The sequence below is a fragment of the Spizellomyces punctatus genome (assembly GCF_000182565.1).
Source record: "Spizellomyces punctatus DAOM BR117 chromosome Unknown supercont1.2, whole genome shotgun sequence".
Classification (NCBI taxonomy): Eukaryota; Fungi; Chytridiomycota; class Chytridiomycetes; order Spizellomycetales; family Spizellomycetaceae; genus Spizellomyces; species Spizellomyces punctatus.
In genome coordinates, this window is record NW_015971538.1 from 497,199 (window position 1) to 519,610 (window position 22,412).

Consider the following 22,412-nt stretch of genomic DNA (forward strand, 5'->3'; position numbering starts at 1 on the left):
GTCCGAAATTGCGAGAGAGACCAAATGAACGTGGAGGAGCTTCGACGAGACTTGAGGAGCGCGCGCGGTAACACCGACAGCGATGAACCCGGCAGCGATGAAAACCGTGCACAGTAGGGATGAGGCAAACAAAAAAAGATAGCCGGTGTGCGAGAGTAAGAGTGAAATAGAGTGGCCAATGCAAAAGGCAAACGTGATAAAGGTTGAATGAAAGAGTAGCTTTTTTGAAAGCACTCGTTTATATAAAAAGACTATTGAAAGGGATAATTGTTCAGGTAATGAAGGTAAGAGTGGAGAGCGAAAACCCTAGCGCGGAAGGAAGGGCAAGTCGATCGTAGCGGAAGCTATTTAAGCCCAAAAGACCCGAAATGCAAAAAGGCCGAATTGGTTTGCGAGGGGGGGGATACCCGTAACTCTGCTTTTTGTCGTCTTTGATCAAAACAAGACACACTAGTAGAATTTCAATATGATGGGCCGGGAGGGGGAAATCGCAGCCATTTGGTGCTGTTGAGCGTTCGAGGGGGGATAAAGGCAATAAGCTATTTGGAACCGCGTGCGCGCGTGTGTCCCTGCACGCTCTCCGAATGGAAGAAGGGGGATGGTTAAAGGAAGGAGAGGAGGCCGTCCGCCAAAAGGGTTTGTTGTAGCGTTCAAAAAGGCCAAAAAGAAGGGCAAGTAGATGATGGAATGAAAGGGCAGGAAGGGGGTTCGCACAATGGATTTGACAAGTCCCCAAAAAGCTTCCGTCCGTTTGTCCGACTAATGTGCCCCAAAAAGCGTTTTTCATTCATATCATTTTCATGAATTGGCAAAATGGGGACATTTGCATCGAGTTTATCGACTTTATCATGATCAAAAGGCTAAACACCAAGCGAACCGTGCGATCACAGCCCAAAACGCGGGCTATAAAACAATATGGACTAAAAAATCTGGAATTTGGGAAAACTGCTTTCTAAAGGTGGGATATAGTAATTGACTTTGCGTTCTGTTTTACAATACTCGGGGGAGGTACGAACGTTAAAGGACAACCTATATGCGTCATGACGACGACTTTATGTGCTGCCAATAGACTCTGAAAAAGGTAGAGTAGGCGAGTTTGTGGTGCGTGGAGAGCGCACTTTATGACCCAATCAATCAATCACACACACACAAAACTCTTTTTGCGCCTTGGTCGCTCCCCCCCCGTCGGAACAAGAAAGAGCTCTGCTTATCTGTCCAACCTTTCAAAAGGGGGTGGTGGTTGGCGACGACAAAAGAACAAACGGGGGGGGGAGACAATTTACAGAAACTTGAGTCCCTGGAGGGACGGACGCAACTTGTTCCTCCCTGCTTTTTGCTTGCCCCCCTCCATCCATCCATCAAAATGCCAAATGAAGGACAATACGCAAATTAAAATCAATCAGTTGGATAAGGAAAGTCAACGGCATTTGCGCTTTTAGAACACCTTTTTGTCCGAACGGCATTTGCACGTGTGGGGCGCAGTTATCTGATGAGGTAATAAACGGCTGTGTTGAATGAGCGCTCGTATCCCAGTTGAACAATTCGCTACACGATGCACGGCATCTTGAGCATCACAGCGTGGCTCTTGCTGTCATGTCTTTGGGAAAATGTCGTCTCTGCACATGCCCCAACGCAATGGCCTCTCCAAGAGACTTTCGCGATACCCCCAAAAGAGATTGCAGTCATTGGTACTTTTGACACATGATGATCTAGTATGCTTATTTGGTATAGTGACAAGTGTGACTGTTTCTGCAGGAGGAGGAGCCGCAGGAACAAGCTTTGCCTATTTCTTGAGTCAGTCAGAGCTACGAGACAATGTCTCTATTACGCTGTTTGAGGCCACAGGCCGGTTGGGCGGACGCGCCCTGTCCACCAGCGTGAACGGCACCAAGATTGAATTGGGTGCTTCCATATTCCTGGTACTAGCTTAATCTTTTTGACATTGACGACGACGACATGTCACTTGGCTCATGCATACTCCCACGCCGCTACAGACAGAGAACCAAAATCTGTATAATGCCACACAGACATTTAATCTTTCAGTGTCAATGCGGCCTGCCAAATCCGCTTCCCGTCCCCCTTGGGCACTTTGGAACGGCGATTCCTTTTCATTCACAGCATCTACAAGCCCTAGCAAAACTATTGTTGATATGCTGTGGCGGTACGGGCTCGCTCCTTTGACAGTTCGGAGACTGGCGCGAGACGCAGCCAACATTTTTGCTCAAGGAGCATACGATAGCAGCACAGCGCCTTTGTTTACGACAGTGGATGAATTGGTGGATATCCTTGGGCTGAAGGAATACGTTGACGTTGATGCCCGACAATGGTTTGTCGACCGCAAGGGCATTGGAGAAAAGTACATACAAGAAATTGTGCAAGCGGCAACTAGAGTCAACTACGCGCAAAATCTTGATTTGAACGCCATAGCTGCGCTAGTCTGCATGGCCGCAGCAAGCGGACAAGCAATATCGGTGGCAGAAGGCAATGAACGCATCTTCCAACACTATGCCAAGGCATCAGAGGCACAGATTCATCTGGACACTGCAATTACCTCCATTGAAAGGCTGTCTGCGCAAGAAAAGTATGCTGTAACAAGCAAGGATGGCTCAACAGCCCTCTTTGATGCTGTCGTCCTTGCTGTTCCGTGGAGTAGTGTAGGTGAAATCGCTTCTGTAAAAGCCTCTGATCAGCAAACTCATTTTTGACATTTACAGCCAAATCCACCGTTAAATCTCGTCAACCTCCGCACTCAGCCATTTGTCATCCCCTACATTCATCTTCACGTCACAATCGTAACTGGAACTCTGCGTCCATCGTACTTTAACCTCGCATCCGGATCCCCCGTCCCGGACACGGTCTTCACCGCTCCTAACCCGTCCATTCCATTCTATTCCATCTCCATCCTCTCAGAATTGCGAAACTCCTCTGACAGTATCATCAAAATCTTTTCACCAAGCAAAATGGAGGATTCTTTGCTGACTGCATTGTTTGAGAGCATACAGGGCGATGTCATCCGAAAAGAGTGGGATTCCTATCCGGTGCTGACACCAAAGGAACGCACAGGCATGCCGGTAGAGTTGGATGATGGAGCGTGGTTTGTAAATGGATTTGAGTCAGTGTTTTCAACCATGGAGAGCGAGGTTGTGGTTGCAAGAAAGGTGGTGGGCCTGGTCGAAGACTGGATTAAGAAGCGACAACCTTGATATTGTACGCCGATGACAGGCCGATTTGACATTTTCTTCTAGTATCTCCGCGCGTATGTAGACATACTCATGTTTACATATTGATGGGTCCATCTGCCTTGGTGGATATCTACATTATACAAAGTGAGCCTTGTTGTCACATTTATTGTTATGGATTGTCTGTATGCATCAGTTTGTGTCTTTTTTGGCTGTGCTTCTCATATTAACGTCCCAATCCCCTTTCCGTCAAACTTGGGAAATGGATGTGCTTCCGTATTGAGCACATACTTGTCCAGTGGGACTCCTCTTGGACCTTGCTCATCCGAAAACAACAAGTAGAAATACTTTAGCGTCTCTCCAAGGAAAAATGTCTCCATCTTGTCTCGTGGGGGTGGTGGCGTTTTACGAACATCGTTCTGTTCGAAACAATGACAAAATTAGTACTTTCACGGGATATCATAAAAAGGGTTACCAGAGGACCCACCAGACTAGTATAACCACCGTCGACTTTGGCCCACTTTTCAAACCTCTCAAACATTGTCCATCCCCATTCTCTCCAAATCTCATTCCCCGTAACTCTCCAGAGCACAAAAAAACTTTCAATGGTCTCTGGTCTCAGCAAGTTGTGCGCGTCCATTGCATGGATTTCAAAATCGATTTCAATGCCCTTTTTAATGAGTGGTCGAATCGTAGCGGCATGAATAGGGAGAGTGGCGACGGGAATGTCGGTGAGAAGTGAGCCATTTATGTAGCGATCGACATGAGTCGGTGGTCGACTACCCGTGGCGCCGCTTTGATGTTTAAGAAGTTCCGTCTCTGCAAGTGTCGGCTGCTTGGTTGGATCATCCGCTCTCCAATACACAATCTCAGGACTCAACCCTGTGGCCGTCTGTCGATACATTTCCCAGCAACTTGTTCCCAACTCTTCAGCGAGCTCCAGATCCAATCGATCCACTTCATTCATTTGGAACCGTTCTGCCATCGTTGTAACGCGCTGACCACGGGTAGCGAGAAGAGCTAGCGTACCGGGAAGGAAACAAACAAGATGATCCATCTTTGGATGAAGGCGCTGCGGTGTTTCCGACACGCCCTGAGGGAGTTCGCCAACAAAGAACAATTGATTAGGGGCTGTGAGTCCTAGAAGGTGTTTCCTTATCCCAATCACTGCCTTGCGATATTCAGTAAGATAAAACTCTTCATTGGTCAATAGGTACTGTTTTGCGAGATACTCTATGCACAATAAAGGCATCAGCCAGATGATGAAGTAAGTGATCGTGGTCATTAGCATTGTTAACACACCATAGTAGCTGTCTCCTCTGCTGCCGAGTCTAATCTCCCGCCCCTTCCAGCCTTTACTGTCCGTATCCACATAAATAGGAACCAAACCATCCGTCTTTTCCAATGACCCCAAAACCCGTCCGACCTCCTGTACTGCGTTCCAGTACTTTTTGTCCCCTGTCAAGTAACTCAGATATTTGAACTCCATTGCTAGCGTTCCCACCTCCGCCGTACTTCCCGGTCCTATGCCTGAATTCGCTGCCCGCGCTTTGCGAGTAGCAAAATTGATGGACTCGAGCGGAAGACCTGTAGGCGTATCAAATGCCACAAGCAAGATATCTCCCAACTCTTTAGCCCGATCAAGGAGAGAAGAATGACGTCCCCCTGAGAGATGGTAAGCAGATAATAGGCCGCCGAGCACTCGAATCGTCAACTCAAAAACGTTCGAGTCCGTGTTATGGCTAAACTTTAGATCCTTCGTCACCCATGATAAGGCTTTATCGAATATGTCTTCCTGACCCATAATGTACGCCGTGTCCAATGCATCCACAATGGTCATACCGACATTCATCCATGTAGAGGGAGCGCGAGTAATGGGTCGAAGCTCGTCGAACCCCCACGCGTGTTTCTCGTAGCCGTTCCATGCATGCCGGAATGCAGCAGTAACCGCCTCAGCGCGAGAGGTCCAGACTGTCACATTGGACGTGGGGAGAGGGCCTTGAAGTGGTCCGATGGCTTCCGTTGTATCTGTCGTATTTTTGATGCCTTCCTTGACAATATTGGATTTGCCACCCCAGTAGCTCCATACGAGTAGCATTAGAGCGCAAGCGCCAAACACCCATAGCGTCCATCGCCGTCTGGACCCTCTCCCTGCCGTTTTGTTATACTTTAACTGTGCAGCATCCGGGTCGTCTTCACCTTGACCTCCCCAACGTATCGAGATTACGTGCGGTCTATCTGGTCGTCCACCCCGAAATGGCACGTCCTTGTCACTATACCCTGTAAGCAAAGCACCTTCATCTCGCTGTCGCCGAGGACGAATGGGATCAGCATAGAGTGGGTCGTTAGACATGGGTAAGCGGCTACTAAGATGTGGTCAATGCTGGATCGCGAACCCACTTTGTGGATTTGCAATGTGGCGCAGGCGATCACTGTAAGCAACATTTGGCAATGATCTTCAATGTAATTTTAATATATTTTGAGCACGGGAACATCTCCGCCAGGTATGGAGACTGATCTCCGTAAAAAGAAAGACCACCATGTACAATGCACCGACAACTCCCTTTCCAAGATCCCTCCGTAGTCCACCAACCAGAAGTTAAGCCAAGGTAAATGCTTATTCCTGGCCGTAAATGGGGAACTCGAAGTCGACCTCCTTTCCGGTCAACCTTTTGTAGGCGGAAGAGAAGGTGTCGAGCTTGTACTCGAGAGCGGTGTGGTCCTTGCGGTCCAAGAACCTAATCAAGTAAACAGGTTATGATTACGTGGTGCTTGATAACTTTGATCAAGTTCATGACTACACTACTTACACCTTGATCAACTTGCTGCCATCAACGCGCACCTTGGTCCGCTTGCCGACAATCTCAGTGGGGTAGACAAGGTCCTCCAAGAGCTTCTCGTGCACAGAAGTGAGGGTACGGGAACGGGGGCGGGGCTGGTGGACACGTGCCCTACGGGTGGGCTTGCGAAGGATACGACGCTGCGCAACAAGGAGAACGTGGCGGTCGGAGAACTTCTTCTCAAGCTCCCGTACAAGACGGGACTGGACCTTGTGGTATTGCTTCAACAAGGGAACGGGGACGAAGATGATGATGGCCTTCTTTCCGTGGCTAACATCGACCTAACGAAAGAGATTAGGTTCCTTTCAAACACGAAAATACAATTTCTCTGCGACTGAACTGATACGCACCTCCTTGGCGCTGACAAATTGCAGACCCCTCAAGTCCTCCTTGAGCTCAGCAACGTTCTGCTCGAGCTCGTAGATGTTCTGGGCAACCTGGAGCTCAAGCTCATCAGGCTCTTGACCAGCCGGCTTTGCAATCTTGGACCTGGCGGACATGGTGCTAGTTCTATAATGCAAATAATTGTCAGCAATGTTCTCGACAAGTTTGACATCCACCATCAATCCGTCGCGCCGTTTCTAATAGGTTCCTCTCGTGTGCCGTCCGTCAAGGTGCCATAGTGCCATGTCTAAAGGACACATCTCCAGCGTTCTACCATATCTATCGTAACTCTGTCGACAATGGTTTCATGCACGGCTCCACAATCGTTGATCTACCATCGAAAACGTCCAGATAATCGTCGTCGGGTTAACTATCGCAGAATCCACCATATGCACACTCTCTCTCCACTTGTTCTTCCAATCCAAGCCTCAATTTATCCTCCTCGCATTCCCCATGGTGTCGCACCACCTAATCCCCGCTAACAGCCCTGTTCATCGTCCAGGATAATCGCACGAAAGCCGGACAGCACACGAAAAGAACCTCGGACCACAATCTGCGCGCGCGGATGGACAGATGGATGGATGGATGGATGCCTTTCCCAGTTGCAGTACTTACCAAGACGCCGATTTCGAGGAAGAGGAAGCAAAACCCACTCGCCATCTTGCTGTCAGTAAATTTCGGAGCGTCTTGTCACGTGACAGCACAATTATCAGGTCACATGACTACTTGGAGGGGGGCACAGCCGTCGAGATGCCAAAGCAAGCGGAGTTGACTGGGGCATGTAGGAAATGAAGATTGAATTGCGTACGGCTCCGGCATGCTACCTTGCTTTGCCAAAATGACTATCCAAGCAGAATGGTCTGCAACGAATTCAGCAGGTGGCACAGCGTTGGGAACTGCCCGCCGTTTTGGCAACATTGGTCTTTTCAAACAACGTACTTACGAAGAGCAAAGAGCTACCAGGCAGAAACTGCCACAACCTGCCAGAGAAGCTTCGCCGAAAGAGCCGTCAGACCGCAAGCGAGCATCAAGCTTTTTGCTCTCGCTCAGTCGCTCTAGCCTGACTTCCAACCGTGAACTGGCACCCCACAACCGGACCCGTGCGTCGAGCGCAAGCAGAGACTCTCGCTCCAGTTTATCTGGATCTCCTGTTTGGAGGTCCGGCTCCGTCAGCTCTTCACAAAATTCTTTAAGACGAAGACATTCAGAGAACGATCGAACCAAGTCTTCGCCGTATAACTCAAGCATACGCTTCGTTGGTACGACCGGTTCACGCGACTCGGTCGCATCGCAGAGGTCGTCAGATATTGCCCTCGAACAAAGCAGACATAATCCTCCCAGAGTCGCGGATGATAAAGATTCGGCCTTGAAACGAAGGATAAAAGAGGTGGAAGAGGCGTATGGGAAATTGAAACGGTCTAACCCGCAACTTAATGAAGCGGGTATCCGAAAGTCCGCTGAAAAGGTTGCGGGTTCTGAAGCGTCGGTGGCGAAACAAAATTACGTTGTTTCTTCAACTATACCAGCAAAATCCCGCGGGAACCTAAAGCAGAGCATTATAGATCGGCTTACCCCCAGGTCTCGCACCCCGGAGCGGTCAACTTCCAACACAGACACGTCCAGTGCGTCTTATCCGTTTAAGTCGGCCACACTACCACCGCCAATAAAAGGCCTTTACGACGATAGCCACAGTCATCCCGACACAAATCGCACACACCCCGGCGACATTCTGCCAACACCGCCAACAAGCAGTCCTCCAGCTCGCAAAGAACAGGAGATTGCATATCACTACCATCATCCCCGACGCTTCCGCCACTCACAAGATATTATTGAAAAGAGTCTATCGAAAGCCCAATTGCGAAACGCCACCTTGAAGGATTTGAATAATAGACGGGAGGGCAGGTTTCGGCGTGCGAACTCTGAGGGCTACGATTTTGAAGCGCGAAGCCAGATGCCTGGATTGAGGGCAGACCAAAGGCCAAGAGCAAACTCCTTTCATGTGTCTCGGTCACATGTCGATCAACCGCATGTCCTACCCAGCAATCCGGAAATCTTGAAGCTATTGTCGATGGACGCAAATTCCAGAAGACGGGCTTTACAGGTATAGCGACACGTCGAATTGTAGATAACAGAAAATTCTAATTATCTGGCATGTAAAGTACACTGTAAAGCGACAACGCCCTCCACGAGGACTTGTAGGGCTCCAGAATTTGGGCAATACTGTAAGTACAGCCGTCTCATGCTGGAGGGATCGCTCAAATTGCTAAGACATTCCGCCATCTGCAGTGTTTCATGAACTCAATATTGCAATGTGCTTTTTCGACGGAATTGCTGATGGGCTACTTTTTATCCGGGGATTACAAGGGTGATATCAACCCTGGAAGTCCGATGAAAGGCCAATTAGCTACAGGCAAGTGATTGTTCCATACTCTACTGTGTTCATTCACCATGATCCAATTTGGTAACACGATGTTTTACCTACTCTCGGATGTAGCATTCGCCGCACTAGTCAAGGAGGTCATGAAGTCTAACGCATATAGATCAATCTCGCCGTCACAATTCAAGAGACAATTAGAACACTGGGCACCGCAATTTGTTGGCTACGAGTAAGTATGGATACCACTCCCGATCATGCAAAATTTTGTGAGTGGTCTATGGTTGAGCATATTTTATAAAAGCTGCTCCCAGAGTGACCCAACGTATCTCTTTTCTACCCTTTCTTTTTTTTGTGATACATCAGCCAGCAGGATGCCCAAGGTAAAGCCTACGTTCTTGTTGACTCGTTGTACCGGATTAGCTGAGTCTACTACCCGTGGACAGAGTTCTTGCGTTTCATGCTGGACGGATTACATGAAGACTTAAATCGGGTACAAGTGAGACCTCGTTTTACGTACAAAGATGAGGAGGCAGATAAGTTAAGGTAGCTCTTACATCTGAGCGCCGCAGACAAACAATCAGACGTAATGCGCTGACGCCTCGACAGGGATGTTGAAAAGGCGCGACTGTCATGGAATCGATACCATGCAGTGAATAACAGCGTCATTTTCGGTATGCATACATGATTAATTCCGTGCTATTGTGACAATTATTAACGTCATTCGCATTTAGATTTGTTTGGTGGTCAACTGCAGAGTACGGTCATATGCCATGGCTGCAATCACCGTTCTGTGACGTTTGACACTTTCTGGGACCTTTCGCTACCCATTCCGAAGGTTGGTAATAACCATTTTCGCAGCATCAAGAGGTACTTGACTGAGAGTCAGTTACTGTTGGTAGGCATATGCACGTCGATCCGCGCGTTATTCCCTGACACCATCTGGTGAAAGCTGCTCTCTGTCCGAATGTCTCGCCGAATTTGCAATGAAGGAGGTATTAGAAGAGCCTTACAAGTGCGATAATTGCAAAAGTCATCAAAAAGCGAGCAAGTCTCTGAGACTCTACCGATGTCCTGAAGTATTGGTTTTACGTTAGTTGAAACGATTTCCGTATTTTGTCCGCCATCATTTTCTGATATTTGTCTCAGATTTGAAGCGCTTTACGTACTCTTACTACTCCCGGGATAAGATAGAGGCGAATGTCAAGTTTCCCGCGGAAGGGCTGGTATTGGATGAGATTATGAGCGATTTAGAAGGTGAGCCACCATGGCCGATATCTGCATGCCCCGACCATCGTCCAACGCGTTTTGCCATAGGGCGTGACCTTGAAGTCCGCTATGATCTTTTCGGCATATCCAATCACATGGGTGGTCTTGGGGGCGGACATTACATTGCCCACGTCCGTAATATCGATGATGAAGTCTGGTACGAAAAAAACGACACACATGTTTCGCTTTGTACGGACGGGCCCGAAGCTGGGATGGGACCATCAGCATATGTATTGTTCTATCAGCGTCGACGGTGACTTGTTTGTCAGCCACCTGCTGGTAGCGCTCTAATGCAATGAGGACAATTGCGATCAACGTCACTTTGTAAATATATCTCATGTAGCGTTTAATGATATTGTGACCGTTGATGCGATGTTCTACTCTAAATGAGGTGTGAAGATTGCGTCATTTGAGCAATAGACCAAAACTTTCGTCTACTTCTGTTCCGCCGGTGTGGGCCCTCCCATTTCTACTGGCAAATGGTCTATACTATCCAAAACAATTGGCACAAATCTTACGTGCGCTGGGTGCTGCACAAGCGTTCGTGGGACTCTGTCCGGTACATTACTGCCTGCTGCAGACCGGCACAGTGCGCCAGCAGCCTCAGCCTCCTCCCGACCAACCGCAATATTGTCATCCAAACTCGTGGGCCTCGTTGTTCCCATTGCTTTAGCCACTTGCTCATCCATGGATCCATTTACCAACTTGTCAAATGCAGTCAAATTTGTTGGATCCATTTCGATGATTGCATCAATGACATTGATGCATGTGTTGTGATGAGTAAAGGCGCTCATGTGCTCCAATGAACGGTAAAGGATGGATGAGAGGATAATGCGGAGAAGACGACCGTGTACTACACAAATTCATCGTGATTCCTACAGCGACAGGGAAAGGGGAAGAGCTCAACGATCCACTTACTGACGATAGCAAGCCGTTCTTCCGGTCTTTTCAGTATATCATACAGTGCAGGTACCGATCGCTGTTCGACGTCCAATGGGCTTTCGCCGTTGGGAGCTTTGGCTTCAAAGTCTCCCTCCAGCCAGCTTTCCAAGAGATTACGGAGTTCAGGACTTTGTTGGCCTTCCCAATCCCCCCATGAAATTTCCGCCAACTCTTCGACTTCTACAAAGGGAAGATCTGCATGCTTCTGGTGGACAATTTGGGCCGTTTGCCTTGCTCGCTGCCATATAAAGCATAAGCAAACTGGCAGAGCTCATTCAACGGTCCCCCACTTTGGCCACCGTCATCGAAAGCGTCCACTGGACCACCTTCAATTGCATAGTCACACAACGTGCTATTATGTTTACCTTTAGTTTGCTGCTCATGACGATATCGATATCTATGCTAGACATTCTGTCTCGCAGACATTCTGCTTGCCGGACTCCCTGCAACATAGCGAAATCAAATGATTAGGAACAAAGTTTCCCAATACGCTGAGTGTATAAAAGGCTTCCAATGCGGCACCTTTGCCAAATATGTAACATACAGCTGGGTTCAAATACTCGTCAATACCAGATCCTTGCAACACACCGAGAGCATTTGGCGCTGTTTCTCCATGGCGACATAAGAAAAGTCGTTTGACAATGCTGGTTGAGGTTGGTGGCTTTGTTAGCGGAGGAAAAGGAGGGAAATTGGTCTGAGAGACTGAGGAAGCCATCGTAATGGTGAATGGAATTTAAGAAGAAAACCAGCTGCCCAGCCCAGTAAGAAAATCCAAGTTTCGAACGCGTTTTTGAACGAGATCAAAAAATGGTTCAAGCATCGCCTAGCTTGTTGTCCATCCCCATTGGGCCAGTTGCAGAGCCTTTTTCACTTTCTCTGTATCCAATGCGACGTACTCGGAGCAAAGGTCGCATGCTGCCCAATCATCTCGTAAAAACACAGGATCCTCCTGTTACTGCCCTCAAATCATCTTCAAAAGGTCCTTCAATGAAAAGGAAGGCTGACATTTGGAAAAGTCCTCGGCCATCATTCCTCACTTGAGGAGAACACAGCATTTCAAAATGACCACCGGCAGACCTCTCCTCTGCAGCCACTGCCGTTTACCACAGATATCGTCGACATTTGCTGGCTCAAAGTAGCATCCAAGGATCTCTGCAGTTTTCGAATACGCTTAAATAATATATTCCATCCTTTGAGGGACGACCCTCATCATTACAGAACAGTTCAGCACGTTGATGAAAGGTTATATCGGGTGATGCAGCATCGATGTCATCTCAGTACAATTGTACTGGCCCTTATTCCCCCCCTGCGCGGTGTTTGTCTTACGACCCGACAGGCAACAGGTGATGTCCTTTGCGCTTACTAACGACGCGTTCAAAAAGGTCTTGCTATAAAGCCGGTCTTCCGCCCTCTGCACTTGGCGAGTGACACTTTTCCAAACCAATACGCTTACTATTTTGAAAGTGCTTCTTGGTGTTTGCCAAATATTTTGGGTTTAATGGCTCCTCCGCATAGCACGAACGATCCGCGTGAAAATGACCCGCTACTCGAAGATGACACACCCAGTACCGCGGTCGCGGTGGACATTGACGACTCGCCGACCTGCGGAGAAGGGAGCACCAATAAGCAGATTGATGTAAAAGTGGACAAGGAGGTTAAGCTCGAGTTTGGTGGAGCGACTGGCGTTACTTTCATGATGATCTTCTTCCCAACAATCATGTACTACTTTTGGCTGTGCCTCGAATTCAACAATGGTGCACTGGCACACCCTGACTCAATTAGTGACACTGGAGCATGGTTGGGACGAATGTGGAAGCTCCTGCGCGATCATGCTACGCCAAATCTTTTCGCTGTGTCAACCTACGTTTTGTTCTGCGCTCTACAAGCCTTCCTGGCGTATACCATGCCCGGTCCTGTTGTGAAAGGACTGCCAGTTCCTAGCTTAGGATTCAAGCAGTTGGAGTACCTTTGTAATGGGGTTGCCAGTTGGTATGTCACCCTTATTACAAGGTAAGCCATGCAGCTGGAAAAGTGCGATCTACATGAATGCAAACGTTAAACACGTTTTGACCCTGAAGCGCGATTCTTCATTTGACTGGAATCTTTCCTTTGTCACGAATCATCGATAACTTTGGTCCCATCATGACTGTGTCTATTATCGCTGGCTTCGCTGTGACGATTGGCACATATGCGTATGGCATCTGGTCAAAGAATACCCATCGCATGTCTGGCTATTTCATGTATGTTCCATTCCCAGATACACTGAATGTGACCTGCTATCCCCTCTACTCTGCCGTTGATGCACACCTCTAAATACAAAATAGGTACGATCTCTTCATGGGTGCCGTCCTGAACCCCCGGATTGGAAAGCTTGACCTCAAGATTTGGGCGGAGATCCGGATTCCCTGGGTCATTCTCTTCTACTTGTCAGTTTCAGCTGCTCTCAAGGAATACGAGACTACAGGACATGTCAGGGCAGAACTTTGGTTTATGGTGCTTGCCCATGGCCTCTACGTCAACGCTTGCATGAAGGGGGAAGAGTGTATCCCAACGACCTGGGATATCTTCTATGAGAAGTAAGCAGTTTGCTTTGTCCCAGAACGTAAGAATACTGAGGCTCATCAGTGAGTGATTCCGGCACCATAGGTGGGGGTTCATGTTGATTTTTTGGAACTTGGTAAGCAGCGTCTAAGTATAGTGTCCGTAATGGGAAGTCTTTCTGACAATGCTGTCTTTCCTTTTCGCTGTTCTCATGTAATCATCTAGTCTGGTATGTACAAGTAGCTGGCTTCTCGGATGTTGATGTTGCTCATGATTATTTCTAACGTAGGTGTCCCGTTCACATATTGCTACTCGACCCTGTATCTCGTCAAGACCGAGACGGGTCGAGCACTTTCTCATTCTGTTCCATTCCTGGTTTTCAACTTTGCTCTCCTCTTGATTGGGTATTACATATGGGACACTGCCAATTCTCAGAAGAACCGTTTCCGAATGTCCCAAAGTGGAACGTATATCCCCCGTAATACCTTCCCCCAACTACCATGGGGCACCTTGCATAACCCTACCTATATTAAAACGGAGCATGGAAGTTTGCTTCTCACGTCCGGCTGGTGGGGAATTGCTCGCAAGATCCACTACACCGCTGACCTGATGATGGCGTTGAGCTGGGGACTCATCTGCGGAACAGGAAGTTTGATACCATATTTCTACCCCGTATTTTTCTTAATTGTCTTGGTTCACCGCGTTACTAGAGATATGGAAAGGTGTAGTATAAAGTATGGAAAGGACTGGGAGACTTACTGTCAAAAGGTGCGGTGGATTTTCGTGCCGTATATATGGTAAAACGTCAAACCCTTTTGTAAAAATGTCAAAGAGCCGTATAAATACGCAAATCTTTATAATCTCCTGGTTGCTTATACATAATGAATATTTTGAAAAAAAGAGTATGTGCATGAAAGGTTGCAGGAAAATATAGAACGGAACAGAATAAGGAAGGATGACATCATGGCTGGTCATTTGAGATAAATCGAAGACCAAAGCTAATAAAACAAGCAGGTTAGCGGGATAGTAGATTAGCAAGGACCAAGACGAACAACGTTACTCACTTGATTCCTACGGCGAGGAAGACCACCGCCACCAACACCAAAGCCCCCACCATATCTTCAAAAGCGGTGCCTTTTTCTACGTGCCGTAACGTTAAGATAGAATCCCCGCAATAGCGCAAATACTTGACTTACCGATATGTTGTAGCCTCTCCGCCCGCGCCCAGAACTGAAGTAACGAATAGAACATAATAATCACAGAAATGACTCCAAAGATTACGCCTGCAGCTTGTCCAACTTTGTCCCCAAAGTTAAGCAGACCGACCGCGAGTCCCCCCAAAACCAGACACACTATCATAGTTATTAATACTTTCGTCAGTATAAGTTTCCATTATCAATGGCTGGCCAGGAGCAATGCTTACACTGCATCCATGACAAGAACGTTCTTTCATTTGCAAAAAACCCCTTTGGGTTTGGAGGAATGGGGCTCTGGTTAACGGCTGCCCGCTGTCGGCGTCGTCGGCGTCCTGGTAGTGTTCCCCAGGACTCCAAGAAGGAAAAGAAACCGGTGCGACTGAAGACGGGCATGTCTGAACCTGCGTCACTCTCAGTCACTTGGTCGACTTCACGGCTGGCGTCACGGCTGGCGTCACGGCTGGCGTCACGGCTGTCAGTCACTTGGTTGACTTCGCCAATATCTTCACGGCTGGCTTCAACGGGAGCAGATACTTCGGCCATTGTGGTGGAGTGCAGGTGCCCGAACCTAGGTCTGCTCTTCCCCGTAAGACAAGTTCAGCAGCTGCTAAGCGCCACGTTTAAGCTCACATGACTGTCATGGTAACCGCAACTTGCAACCACTCACACACCAGCAGGTCTCTTCCCAGAAGGTTTACTGATCATTCCCCCACCATGCTTCCAACAACATGCCTTCGGCGGGCTATACCGATAGTCAAAACAAGAAACCCGGCAGGGCTTACATCAGGACAATACCTTGCCGGTACTCCATCCTCTACGCGCTACAACTCCTCGACCAGTAACAAGAAAGTCAAAGACGTTAGTGGTGCCGACAAACGTTACCAACTTATTCGGGATATCCTTTACTCGCGTGAAGTACCTACGACACAACCTAAACCCATTCCGCCAGCGAGTGCTGCACTATTTACTGCCCCTGTAGCTACCGACCCTGCTAACCCTCAGGCACTGAAAAGAGATGCAATCGAACGTGCATGGGCGATACTGAAGGAAAGAGAAGCGGTAGCAAAAGTGCAAGAATTGAGGGGGATGTATGAAAGTATGAGGAGCGCAATGGAAGAGTTGGAAAGAACCGATCGTAGACTCTTTGAGGCAGCCAAGGTTGCGGCTGACAGAGAGGAAGTGGTGGTTTTCCCTAGACGTCTGCGTGTCCCCACCGACACGCCACCATTGGAAGGGTGGGATTATGATATGAAAACCGGGACTCGGTAATTGATTATTTTAATAAGTTATATTGCATCTCGGCCTTCTTTGAGGGAGCACTAGGACGTGTTCATAAATTTTCCCGTTTGCTCCTGGCGAAGCCTCAGTTGCATTATTCAGTGAACCTCCTGTAAGTCCACACGGTGAACCTGCGTGGACTTACAGGGAGAGTGGGCGAACAGTGTTAGGAATCAAGAAGGTTATATTTCGATGAACAATGTGCACACCCCACGTATATGTCCTACTTTTAGTACCCCAACTCAATAGGCAGCTTCCCTGGCCATTGCGATCGCGGAAACAGGAACTACTGGCTTCCTACTACCCTTGGGAGCTGTCGCCTTTCTAGGCGGCGGAACTGGAGTACCTGCTCCAGCCATCCTTGCTTTTTCCCTGGCGATCTCATCCATCCAACCCACCATTCTCTGTTTTGAATCTGCGGTCATGTACGAAACCACATCCACAGAACCTGGTTTGTTCTCCAGGATGCTCATGAACCAGCCAGCCCCAGGTTGAGCGACATAGCTCGGATTGAAAATCATCTCAATGCAGTATGGTGCGTAGATGAGTTCAGGATCTGCCGGATGGATATGACCAATTTGATGTAGTGGAAGGGCATAGACTGGCTTTGTCTACGGGTTTTCAAAGTTGGCAAAGTTATGCGTGAACAGATTGGCAAATGTCGTGGTAGTGTTGCCTTTGTCAATGTATGCCTACCTCGCGGTATTCAAAGTCAAATATTTGAAGTTCGTTATCGCGGAGAATGCACCAGTATTTGCGCCATATCTTGGAATAACAAAAATTGGGGTAAACTGGTCCGGTCAGGGTTCAATGGGTCATAATAGTTCAAATATCCTACCGACGCGCCCGTGGTGTGAATTAAAAAGTTCAGATAATCTCCAAATTCGGGCTCTGCAGGAAGTGGCTCTGACTTTGGGAAATCATGCAGAATGTTAGGTGCATACACCAACCGTGCCTCTTGCTGGTCATACCTCAGGTTCCGGACAATACTCTTCATCCAAGAACACGCCCATCTGCATAGTGATCTTCGCAATTTCTTTCTTTCCGTTGGGAGACATGGCCATGTACTCAGCCGGAATTTTTGTGCCAACACTCGCTCGACCAGGCACAATGAACGTCAGCTCGCCAAGCAACTGCCCGGCATCAGGCGCTGTTCCGCTTGGTGTGGACGTACCGCTTCCATTGAAGGCATTGAACCCCATTGACGACGACGTTGGAGAACGACGAAGATTAGACAACAGTCCTAGCTTGGGGCGGAGAACGGTTGGGTCGGCGGCTGCTGGGACACAATCGAAGGAAGGAGAGGTGGACAAATGAGGAGAAAAGTCGTTGGATAATCTGGCATTAGCCGGAACAGAATGAAGACGAATGGTGACACGAGTATCTTGGTCTTCGGTGTCGCTAGAAGAACGAACTCTCAGAATATGATCAATGTCAAAACGATAATGGGGTAACTTACAAGATGAAACCTTCTCTAGGATACGCGATTAATCCAAAGCCTTTATTCGCTTCCTTTCGGAGAGATAAGGTTGCCGTATAGTGCGATTGGGAACCAATTTGGATGCGGCATACAATGTTGGTTGCTAAGATAAACAGTGAACATGTGGCTCTTGTTGGAGGGGAATTGCATACACGCACCATTGGTACTGCATTTCAAACGCAACTCCTCCAATTGCAGATACAACCTGCGAATTTTGAAGCTCCCTGCTTCCACATTATCGAACACCGCGGTTACCGGTCTTCTGTTGACTTTGCCCTTCTGCATGTGTGAACCGTTCATACCTCTTGCCCCTCCTTGTCGTGCCATTCCTGGTAATGCACGCGCTCCGGGCGCCGGCCGAATTTCTTCCGCACCCTCCTCAGACATGTCCATCAAATGCTCCGGAAACTCCATAACCGCTCCATGCGCAGATATCAATCGCGTATGAGCAGCGGCCATATGTAAAGTATCGGGGTCAACTAGGCCAGTACTAGTACTATGGATCCATGTCCAAAGGGCTGGAGAGACCTTGTCCGCAATATGCAATGAGGGAGGAAAATGAATTGATTTTGGAGCAGCATCATTGAAGGGTATATTGATAGAGGATGGGTTTCCGTGGGTAGTTATTATGTCGGCATCATATTCCCCACTGTTGCGAAGTAGCGACTTGATGGAACGGACGGAACGTTGTTTCTTCAATGACGTTAACATTGTGCGGTAGTTAATCGACGTAAATGGCACTCGGCCCCAAATATCCGTTCAGAACTGGTGCTTCCTTACAAGAGTTTTCTCACGCAAAAGTGCGCCGGTGTTTTTGAACATGCTTTGGCCCGCGATGTGGCAGTGATTACGAGTTGTCCGAACGCGTCTTTGTCGCGTCGTATCACGTGAACTCGATTACTGCGCACCATCGTTGGGACGTTCATCTCGTCCGCGTGCGTGGTTCAGTCAGCAACTGTGAAAGATGCTTTCAGGAACATCACAGTCATCTTTACGCGCAGATGCAGTAGAGTTCACGCCGTCAAGTGCGAGCTTCCATCCCCAACCACTTCCTTACTATGTCCATGGTTTGACCGGCGCGCAGCAGGAGGCGCACCCTGCTTGCTATGCACCAGCTGCCGAACATGCATACCTACTTTCCAATAACGTTCATTATAGAAACATGTTGCCAAGTTGGGAATGGTCATCGTACGGTTTACCTCAGCCACCCACCATGCCACAGCCTCCTATGGACCTGCCGGTACCGATGGAAGTTGATCTAAGCGACGCCGGAGCTTTCCCAAGACCTCATAGACCAAATATTGGACAGAGAGGCAGACCAGTAAGGCTTCTTACAAACTTTTACAGAATGTCGTCTCCTGATATAAAAATCTATCATTATGGTAAGTCCCAGATGCTCGGTGAATACGTCATCTGAGTTGCATTGAGATGAACAGCCTCACCGATAGGAATCTTATTTATGCAGATGTCGAAATCCACCCAGAAAATATTGTTGCAGTCAATCGCAAAGTTTTAGAAGCATGGCGACGAATGCCTCGAGATCCTACGCAAAGTCATGTTGCTGCAGCCGCTGTCTATGATGGGCGGAGAAACCTATTTATGCCGACAGAGTATCCACTGGCCAACGAAACAACATTCCGGGGAAAGACTCGACGTGAGGAGGTATTTTATGTCGAGCTTTCTGAAAGTGTGGTTGCTGAGGCTGTTGGAGCCCACCCAGTGAAACGGTATGTTCTTCTCATTTCCTGGAATCCCACGCGCTCTTATTTACATTGGAACATCCCCAGTGGACCTCAGCGCTACAAACTTCGACTACGAAAGGTAGCAGAGATAGACATGGAGCGCCTTCACAAGTTTCTGGACGGCCGTTCTCTAGAGTTGCCGCGAGAGACCATAATGGTTCTGGAAGTCATGCTGCGACATCGTCCAGCACTGCTTTTGCAATCAGGTGGAACAGGAGGTGGTTTCTACACCAGCGACGGTGCAATGCGCATTCGGGGAGGACTGGCCATACACCCTGGATGGTATCAGAGCCTCAGGCCGACCTTTGGTCAATTGTTGTTAAATTTGGATATCTCCTCGACGGCCTTTTACCAGAACGGTTGGTTTCACCAGAGCCCTTCCGCGGTCCATAGCAGAGCGCTAAAGTGAGCAGTTCACCTATAGGAGCACTTCTGGATATCGTAGCCCGCTTCTTTCAAAGAGAAACCATTCAGGAAGTCAGTATAGAGACGTCGCGCGATCTTCAACGACTTACCCGCTTTCTGCAAGATGTCTCTATAGAAATTACGTACCGCACGACCGGTCGTCGCCGCTACAAAGTGAAAGGCCTCACTCCCACATCAGCAGTCGAAACTCACCTCACAATTGGCAAAAGTTCATCAATGCAATATATCAGCGTCGCCGAATATTTCAAGCAAAAATATGACATTGAATTGGCCCATCCAAATTTACCCTGCGTTACCTCGGGGACGAAGAATGACATTGTAATTCCAATGGAGTTGTGTGTCGTGCGGCCGAATCAGCGACATACTGGGAGACTCAACGATAGACAGGCTTCAGAGATGGTGAAGATTACGGCGTTATTGCCCAAAAACAGACTAGGGAGGATTGAGCAAGGCAAACAGTATGTCTTTCTTATGAGAACGCAAGTGACCAGGAGTAAGAAAACTAAGACAACTCTCGTAGAGTAATGCACAGCGATGCAGCGCTCTTCGCAGCCTGGGGGGTACAGCTCGAGCCGCAAATGGTTGAGATAGAAGGTCGAATTCTACCGCCCCCACAACTCTCATTTCAACCACTTCCTCAGCCGCTTCTTCCCGGCCAGCCAAATCTCGCTTCACAAACATCAAATCTGATTGGGATTCCGGAGTTTGGGGCATGGAAGATGGAGCGTACTCGGAAATTTGCAGCTGGTGCTTCACTCAGATTCTGGTCCGTTGCGGTGTTTGGGGATGAAAAAGACGTTCCTATTGAAACTGTTCAGGCATTTGTTCTGATGCTCATTCACGCTATGGAGGATAAAGGAATGGAAGTGTATAACCACAGACCAGAGATTGTGTATGGGCCCGCAAGGAGTGAGGTTGCGGCCACATTGACGCTGGCGGAAGAGAAAGCACGGGAGAACCCTGAAGCTGGCGCCAGAGTCTTGGGTGGGTTATCTGGCCACGCAGAGGTGCAGCTGGTATTGTGCATCATTTCTCAGAAGCATACTGTAAGTCGGCTAGTGTTCCCTGGATATACGAATCTCACTCAATGCGTTCGTTTGCAATACGTAGGTCTACAATGACATCAAGCGTGTTGCTGAAACCCAAATGGGTCTCATGACACAGTGTTGCATGTCTCGTCAAGTGCTAAAGCTTGAAGCAGCATATGTTGGCAATCTAATCCTAAAACTTAATACCAAGCTGGGCGGTATTAACGTCTTTGTGGATCCTGTTAAACAATTGAGATGTTTGGGTGAGCGGACGAGTACCATGATCTTTGGTGCGGACGTGACACATCCACCACCTGGGACCATCGAAGGACGGAGTATTGCAGCCGTGGTGGGCAGTGTAGACAGCAGGTCAGTTCAGACAATTCGTGATGCTGCCTCTGGTTAGCTCTATAGCTGAATCTCGTCTGATTATTAAGGTTTTGTGAGTACCGGGCATCGATTCGCATCCAAAATGCCCGGCAAGAAATTATTACCGATTTGGCGTCGATGGCATCCGAGCTCCTCGACCTGTTTTACCAACGTGCTAAAATCTATCCCAAGCGGATCATATTTTATCGTGATGGTGTTTCGGATGGTCAATTTACTGAAGTTGCTTTGCAAGAGATTGCAAACTTGAGGAAGGCGCTTGTGGACAAGGGTGTTCAAGACGCGCGAATTACATTCCTGGTGGTGAACAAGCGACATCATGTTAGAGTTTTCCCAGTGGAAGACGGACTGGAGAGAGGAAGAGTGATGGATCGCAAGGGAAACGCTATGCCTGGGACGGTGGTTGATACTGGTGGGTGTTCTTCTCATTTGCACATGAACAAGGTCAATGAACTAATAACTAATTGTTTTCTGTTTGAATGGCAGGTATTGTCCATCCATACGAGTTTGATTTCTACCTTACCTCCCACGCCGGACTGCAAGGAACATCTAAACCAGCACATTATCATGTCTTGTACGATGAGAACAGATTTACGGCTGACGATCTTCAGGAATTGACGTATCGGCTGTGTTATTTGTATGCCAGGAGCACGCGTTCAGTAAGTATCGTTCCTCCCGCGTACTATGCCCATCTCGTCGCTGCGCGGGCACGATGCCATGCAGCATCCATGCAGTCGACTTCAGCAACGGGTATAACAGTGAAGGAAGGAGATTTCAATTCAATGGCAGAACAAAATGAGACCCCCAAAAAACGGGTGGGCGTTTTGGAGATTGGAAAAGTGGCAGTGGAGTTGCAGAGGAAAATGTATTTTACTTGATGATGGGCTAGAAAGTAGATAGCATTTGTGTAACTGTCGTTGTTTATAGTTTTTTTTTGTTCATAGCTTGGATTCTAGACTGAATATACTTTCCTTCTTATAGGCTAGCTTGTTTGTCCATATTTGGTGACGGACGTGCATATCGCACTTCTTCGGATTGTAGGATTCACGCATCTAGACAGTCAACCGTCCATAAAAATATAAAGTTTGTGGAATCAAGATATAAGTTGATGTGCATGGTGATGATTAAGTTAGAATACGATTCTATTGTAGACTACGTAATAGAGCTATTGTCCCAGTAGGCTGCACTTAACCTTATAGCCACGTGGCTAAATATGTTATTTAGGGTAGTTGTTTGCCAATGTATTGAGCAATTGATATTGTGAAACTAAAGGACCCAATACCCTCCATCAAGATAAACATAAATGCCATTTCCTCTGTTCCAAACCACTATCAAACTCTCCTCCA

The 22,412-nt window shown here is 48.1% G+C and overlaps 11 protein-coding genes across 11 annotated transcripts in view; 5 read left to right on the plus strand and 6 right to left on the minus strand.

The window, feature by feature from the left end:
* The window catches only part of SPPG_01052 (uncharacterized protein), a 3,764-nt gene extending 2,360 nt beyond the window's left edge, over positions 1 to 1,404 (minus strand). Inside the window, exon 1 of the mRNA XM_016749375.1 lies at positions 1 to 1,404. This exon is cut by the window's left edge and continues 208 nt beyond it. The gene's annotated coding sequence lies outside the window, so the exon portion shown is untranslated.
* A 135-nt stretch (positions 1,405 to 1,539) lies between these two features.
* SPPG_01053 (uncharacterized protein) lies at positions 1,540 to 3,358 on the plus strand. Its single transcript, XM_016749376.1, has 4 exons — positions 1,540 to 1,688; positions 1,756 to 1,919; positions 1,995 to 2,654; positions 2,715 to 3,358. Exons 1-4 carry the CDS (start codon positions 1,553 to 1,555, stop codon positions 3,201 to 3,203), a joined length of 1,449 nt encoding a protein of 482 aa, XP_016611617.1. The 5' UTR covers positions 1,540 to 1,552; the 3' UTR covers positions 3,204 to 3,358.
* Positions 2,813 to 5,580, minus strand: SPPG_01054 (uncharacterized protein). The gene is made up of 3 exons (XM_016749377.1): positions 4,482 to 5,580; positions 3,667 to 4,412; positions 2,813 to 3,598 (listed from the first exon to the last, which is right to left on the minus strand). The coding sequence occupies exons 1-3, from the start codon at positions 5,530 to 5,532 to the stop codon at positions 3,401 to 3,403; spliced, it is 1,995 nt and encodes a 664-aa protein (XP_016611618.1). The 5' UTR covers positions 5,533 to 5,580; the 3' UTR covers positions 2,813 to 3,400.
* A 29-nt stretch (positions 5,581 to 5,609) lies between these two features.
* Positions 5,610 to 7,053, minus strand: SPPG_01055 (uncharacterized protein). The gene is made up of 4 exons (XM_016749378.1): positions 7,019 to 7,053; positions 6,370 to 6,529; positions 5,990 to 6,300; positions 5,610 to 5,917 (listed from the first exon to the last, which is right to left on the minus strand). Exons 2-4 carry the CDS (start codon positions 6,517 to 6,519, stop codon positions 5,797 to 5,799), a joined length of 582 nt encoding a protein of 193 aa, XP_016611619.1. The 5' UTR covers positions 6,520 to 6,529; positions 7,019 to 7,053; the 3' UTR covers positions 5,610 to 5,796.
* Positions 7,054 to 7,184: 131 nt separating this feature from the next.
* Positions 7,185 to 10,483, plus strand: SPPG_08903 (uncharacterized protein). The gene is made up of 11 exons (XM_016757052.1): positions 7,185 to 8,504; positions 8,563 to 8,625; positions 8,690 to 8,813; positions 8,898 to 9,009; positions 9,144 to 9,160; positions 9,224 to 9,323; positions 9,387 to 9,451; positions 9,512 to 9,615; positions 9,680 to 9,869; positions 9,927 to 10,034; positions 10,095 to 10,483. The coding sequence occupies exons 1-11, from the start codon at positions 7,221 to 7,223 to the stop codon at positions 10,301 to 10,303; spliced, it is 2,376 nt and encodes a 791-aa protein (XP_016611620.1). The 5' UTR covers positions 7,185 to 7,220; the 3' UTR covers positions 10,304 to 10,483.
* On the minus strand, positions 10,259 to 12,263 carry SPPG_01058 (uncharacterized protein). Its single transcript, XM_016749379.1, has 4 exons — positions 11,533 to 12,263; positions 11,354 to 11,431; positions 10,965 to 11,226; positions 10,259 to 10,899 (listed from the first exon to the last, which is right to left on the minus strand). The coding sequence occupies exons 1-4, from the start codon at positions 11,701 to 11,703 to the stop codon at positions 10,481 to 10,483; spliced, it is 930 nt and encodes a 309-aa protein (XP_016611621.1). The 5' UTR covers positions 11,704 to 12,263; the 3' UTR covers positions 10,259 to 10,480.
* Positions 12,264 to 12,315: 52 nt separating this feature from the next.
* Positions 12,316 to 14,425, plus strand: SPPG_01059 (delta(24(24(1)))-sterol reductase). The gene is made up of 6 exons (XM_016749380.1): positions 12,316 to 12,998; positions 13,067 to 13,228; positions 13,313 to 13,564; positions 13,635 to 13,665; positions 13,755 to 13,758; positions 13,819 to 14,425. Exons 1-6 carry the CDS (start codon positions 12,487 to 12,489, stop codon positions 14,328 to 14,330), a joined length of 1,473 nt encoding a protein of 490 aa, XP_016611622.1. The 5' UTR covers positions 12,316 to 12,486; the 3' UTR covers positions 14,331 to 14,425.
* Positions 14,273 to 15,302, minus strand: SPPG_01060 (uncharacterized protein). The gene is made up of 4 exons (XM_016749381.1): positions 14,953 to 15,302; positions 14,726 to 14,881; positions 14,594 to 14,669; positions 14,273 to 14,527 (listed from the first exon to the last, which is right to left on the minus strand). Exons 1-4 carry the CDS (start codon positions 15,266 to 15,268, stop codon positions 14,491 to 14,493), a joined length of 585 nt encoding a protein of 194 aa, XP_016611623.1. The 5' UTR covers positions 15,269 to 15,302; the 3' UTR covers positions 14,273 to 14,490.
* A 70-nt stretch (positions 15,303 to 15,372) lies between these two features.
* On the plus strand, positions 15,373 to 16,316 carry SPPG_01061 (uncharacterized protein). The gene has a single exon (XM_016749382.1). The coding sequence runs from the start codon at positions 15,440 to 15,442 to the stop codon at positions 15,992 to 15,994; it is 555 nt and encodes a 184-aa protein (XP_016611624.1). The 5' UTR covers positions 15,373 to 15,439; the 3' UTR covers positions 15,995 to 16,316.
* SPPG_01062 (uncharacterized protein) lies at positions 16,170 to 18,306 on the minus strand. Its single transcript, XM_016749383.1, has 6 exons — positions 17,642 to 18,306; positions 17,463 to 17,586; positions 16,975 to 17,404; positions 16,842 to 16,913; positions 16,700 to 16,768; positions 16,170 to 16,614 (listed from the first exon to the last, which is right to left on the minus strand). The coding sequence occupies exons 1-6, from the start codon at positions 18,192 to 18,194 to the stop codon at positions 16,246 to 16,248; spliced, it is 1,617 nt and encodes a 538-aa protein (XP_016611625.1). The 5' UTR covers positions 18,195 to 18,306; the 3' UTR covers positions 16,170 to 16,245.
* A 105-nt stretch (positions 18,307 to 18,411) lies between these two features.
* On the plus strand, positions 18,412 to 22,051 carry SPPG_01063 (uncharacterized protein). Its single transcript, XM_016749384.1, has 8 exons — positions 18,412 to 18,865; positions 18,949 to 19,210; positions 19,271 to 19,584; positions 19,650 to 20,109; positions 20,172 to 20,697; positions 20,762 to 21,048; positions 21,117 to 21,478; positions 21,553 to 22,051. The coding sequence occupies exons 1-8, from the start codon at positions 18,448 to 18,450 to the stop codon at positions 21,942 to 21,944; spliced, it is 3,021 nt and encodes a 1,006-aa protein (XP_016611626.1). The 5' UTR covers positions 18,412 to 18,447; the 3' UTR covers positions 21,945 to 22,051.
* The last annotated feature ends 361 nt before the right edge of the window (positions 22,052 to 22,412 follow it).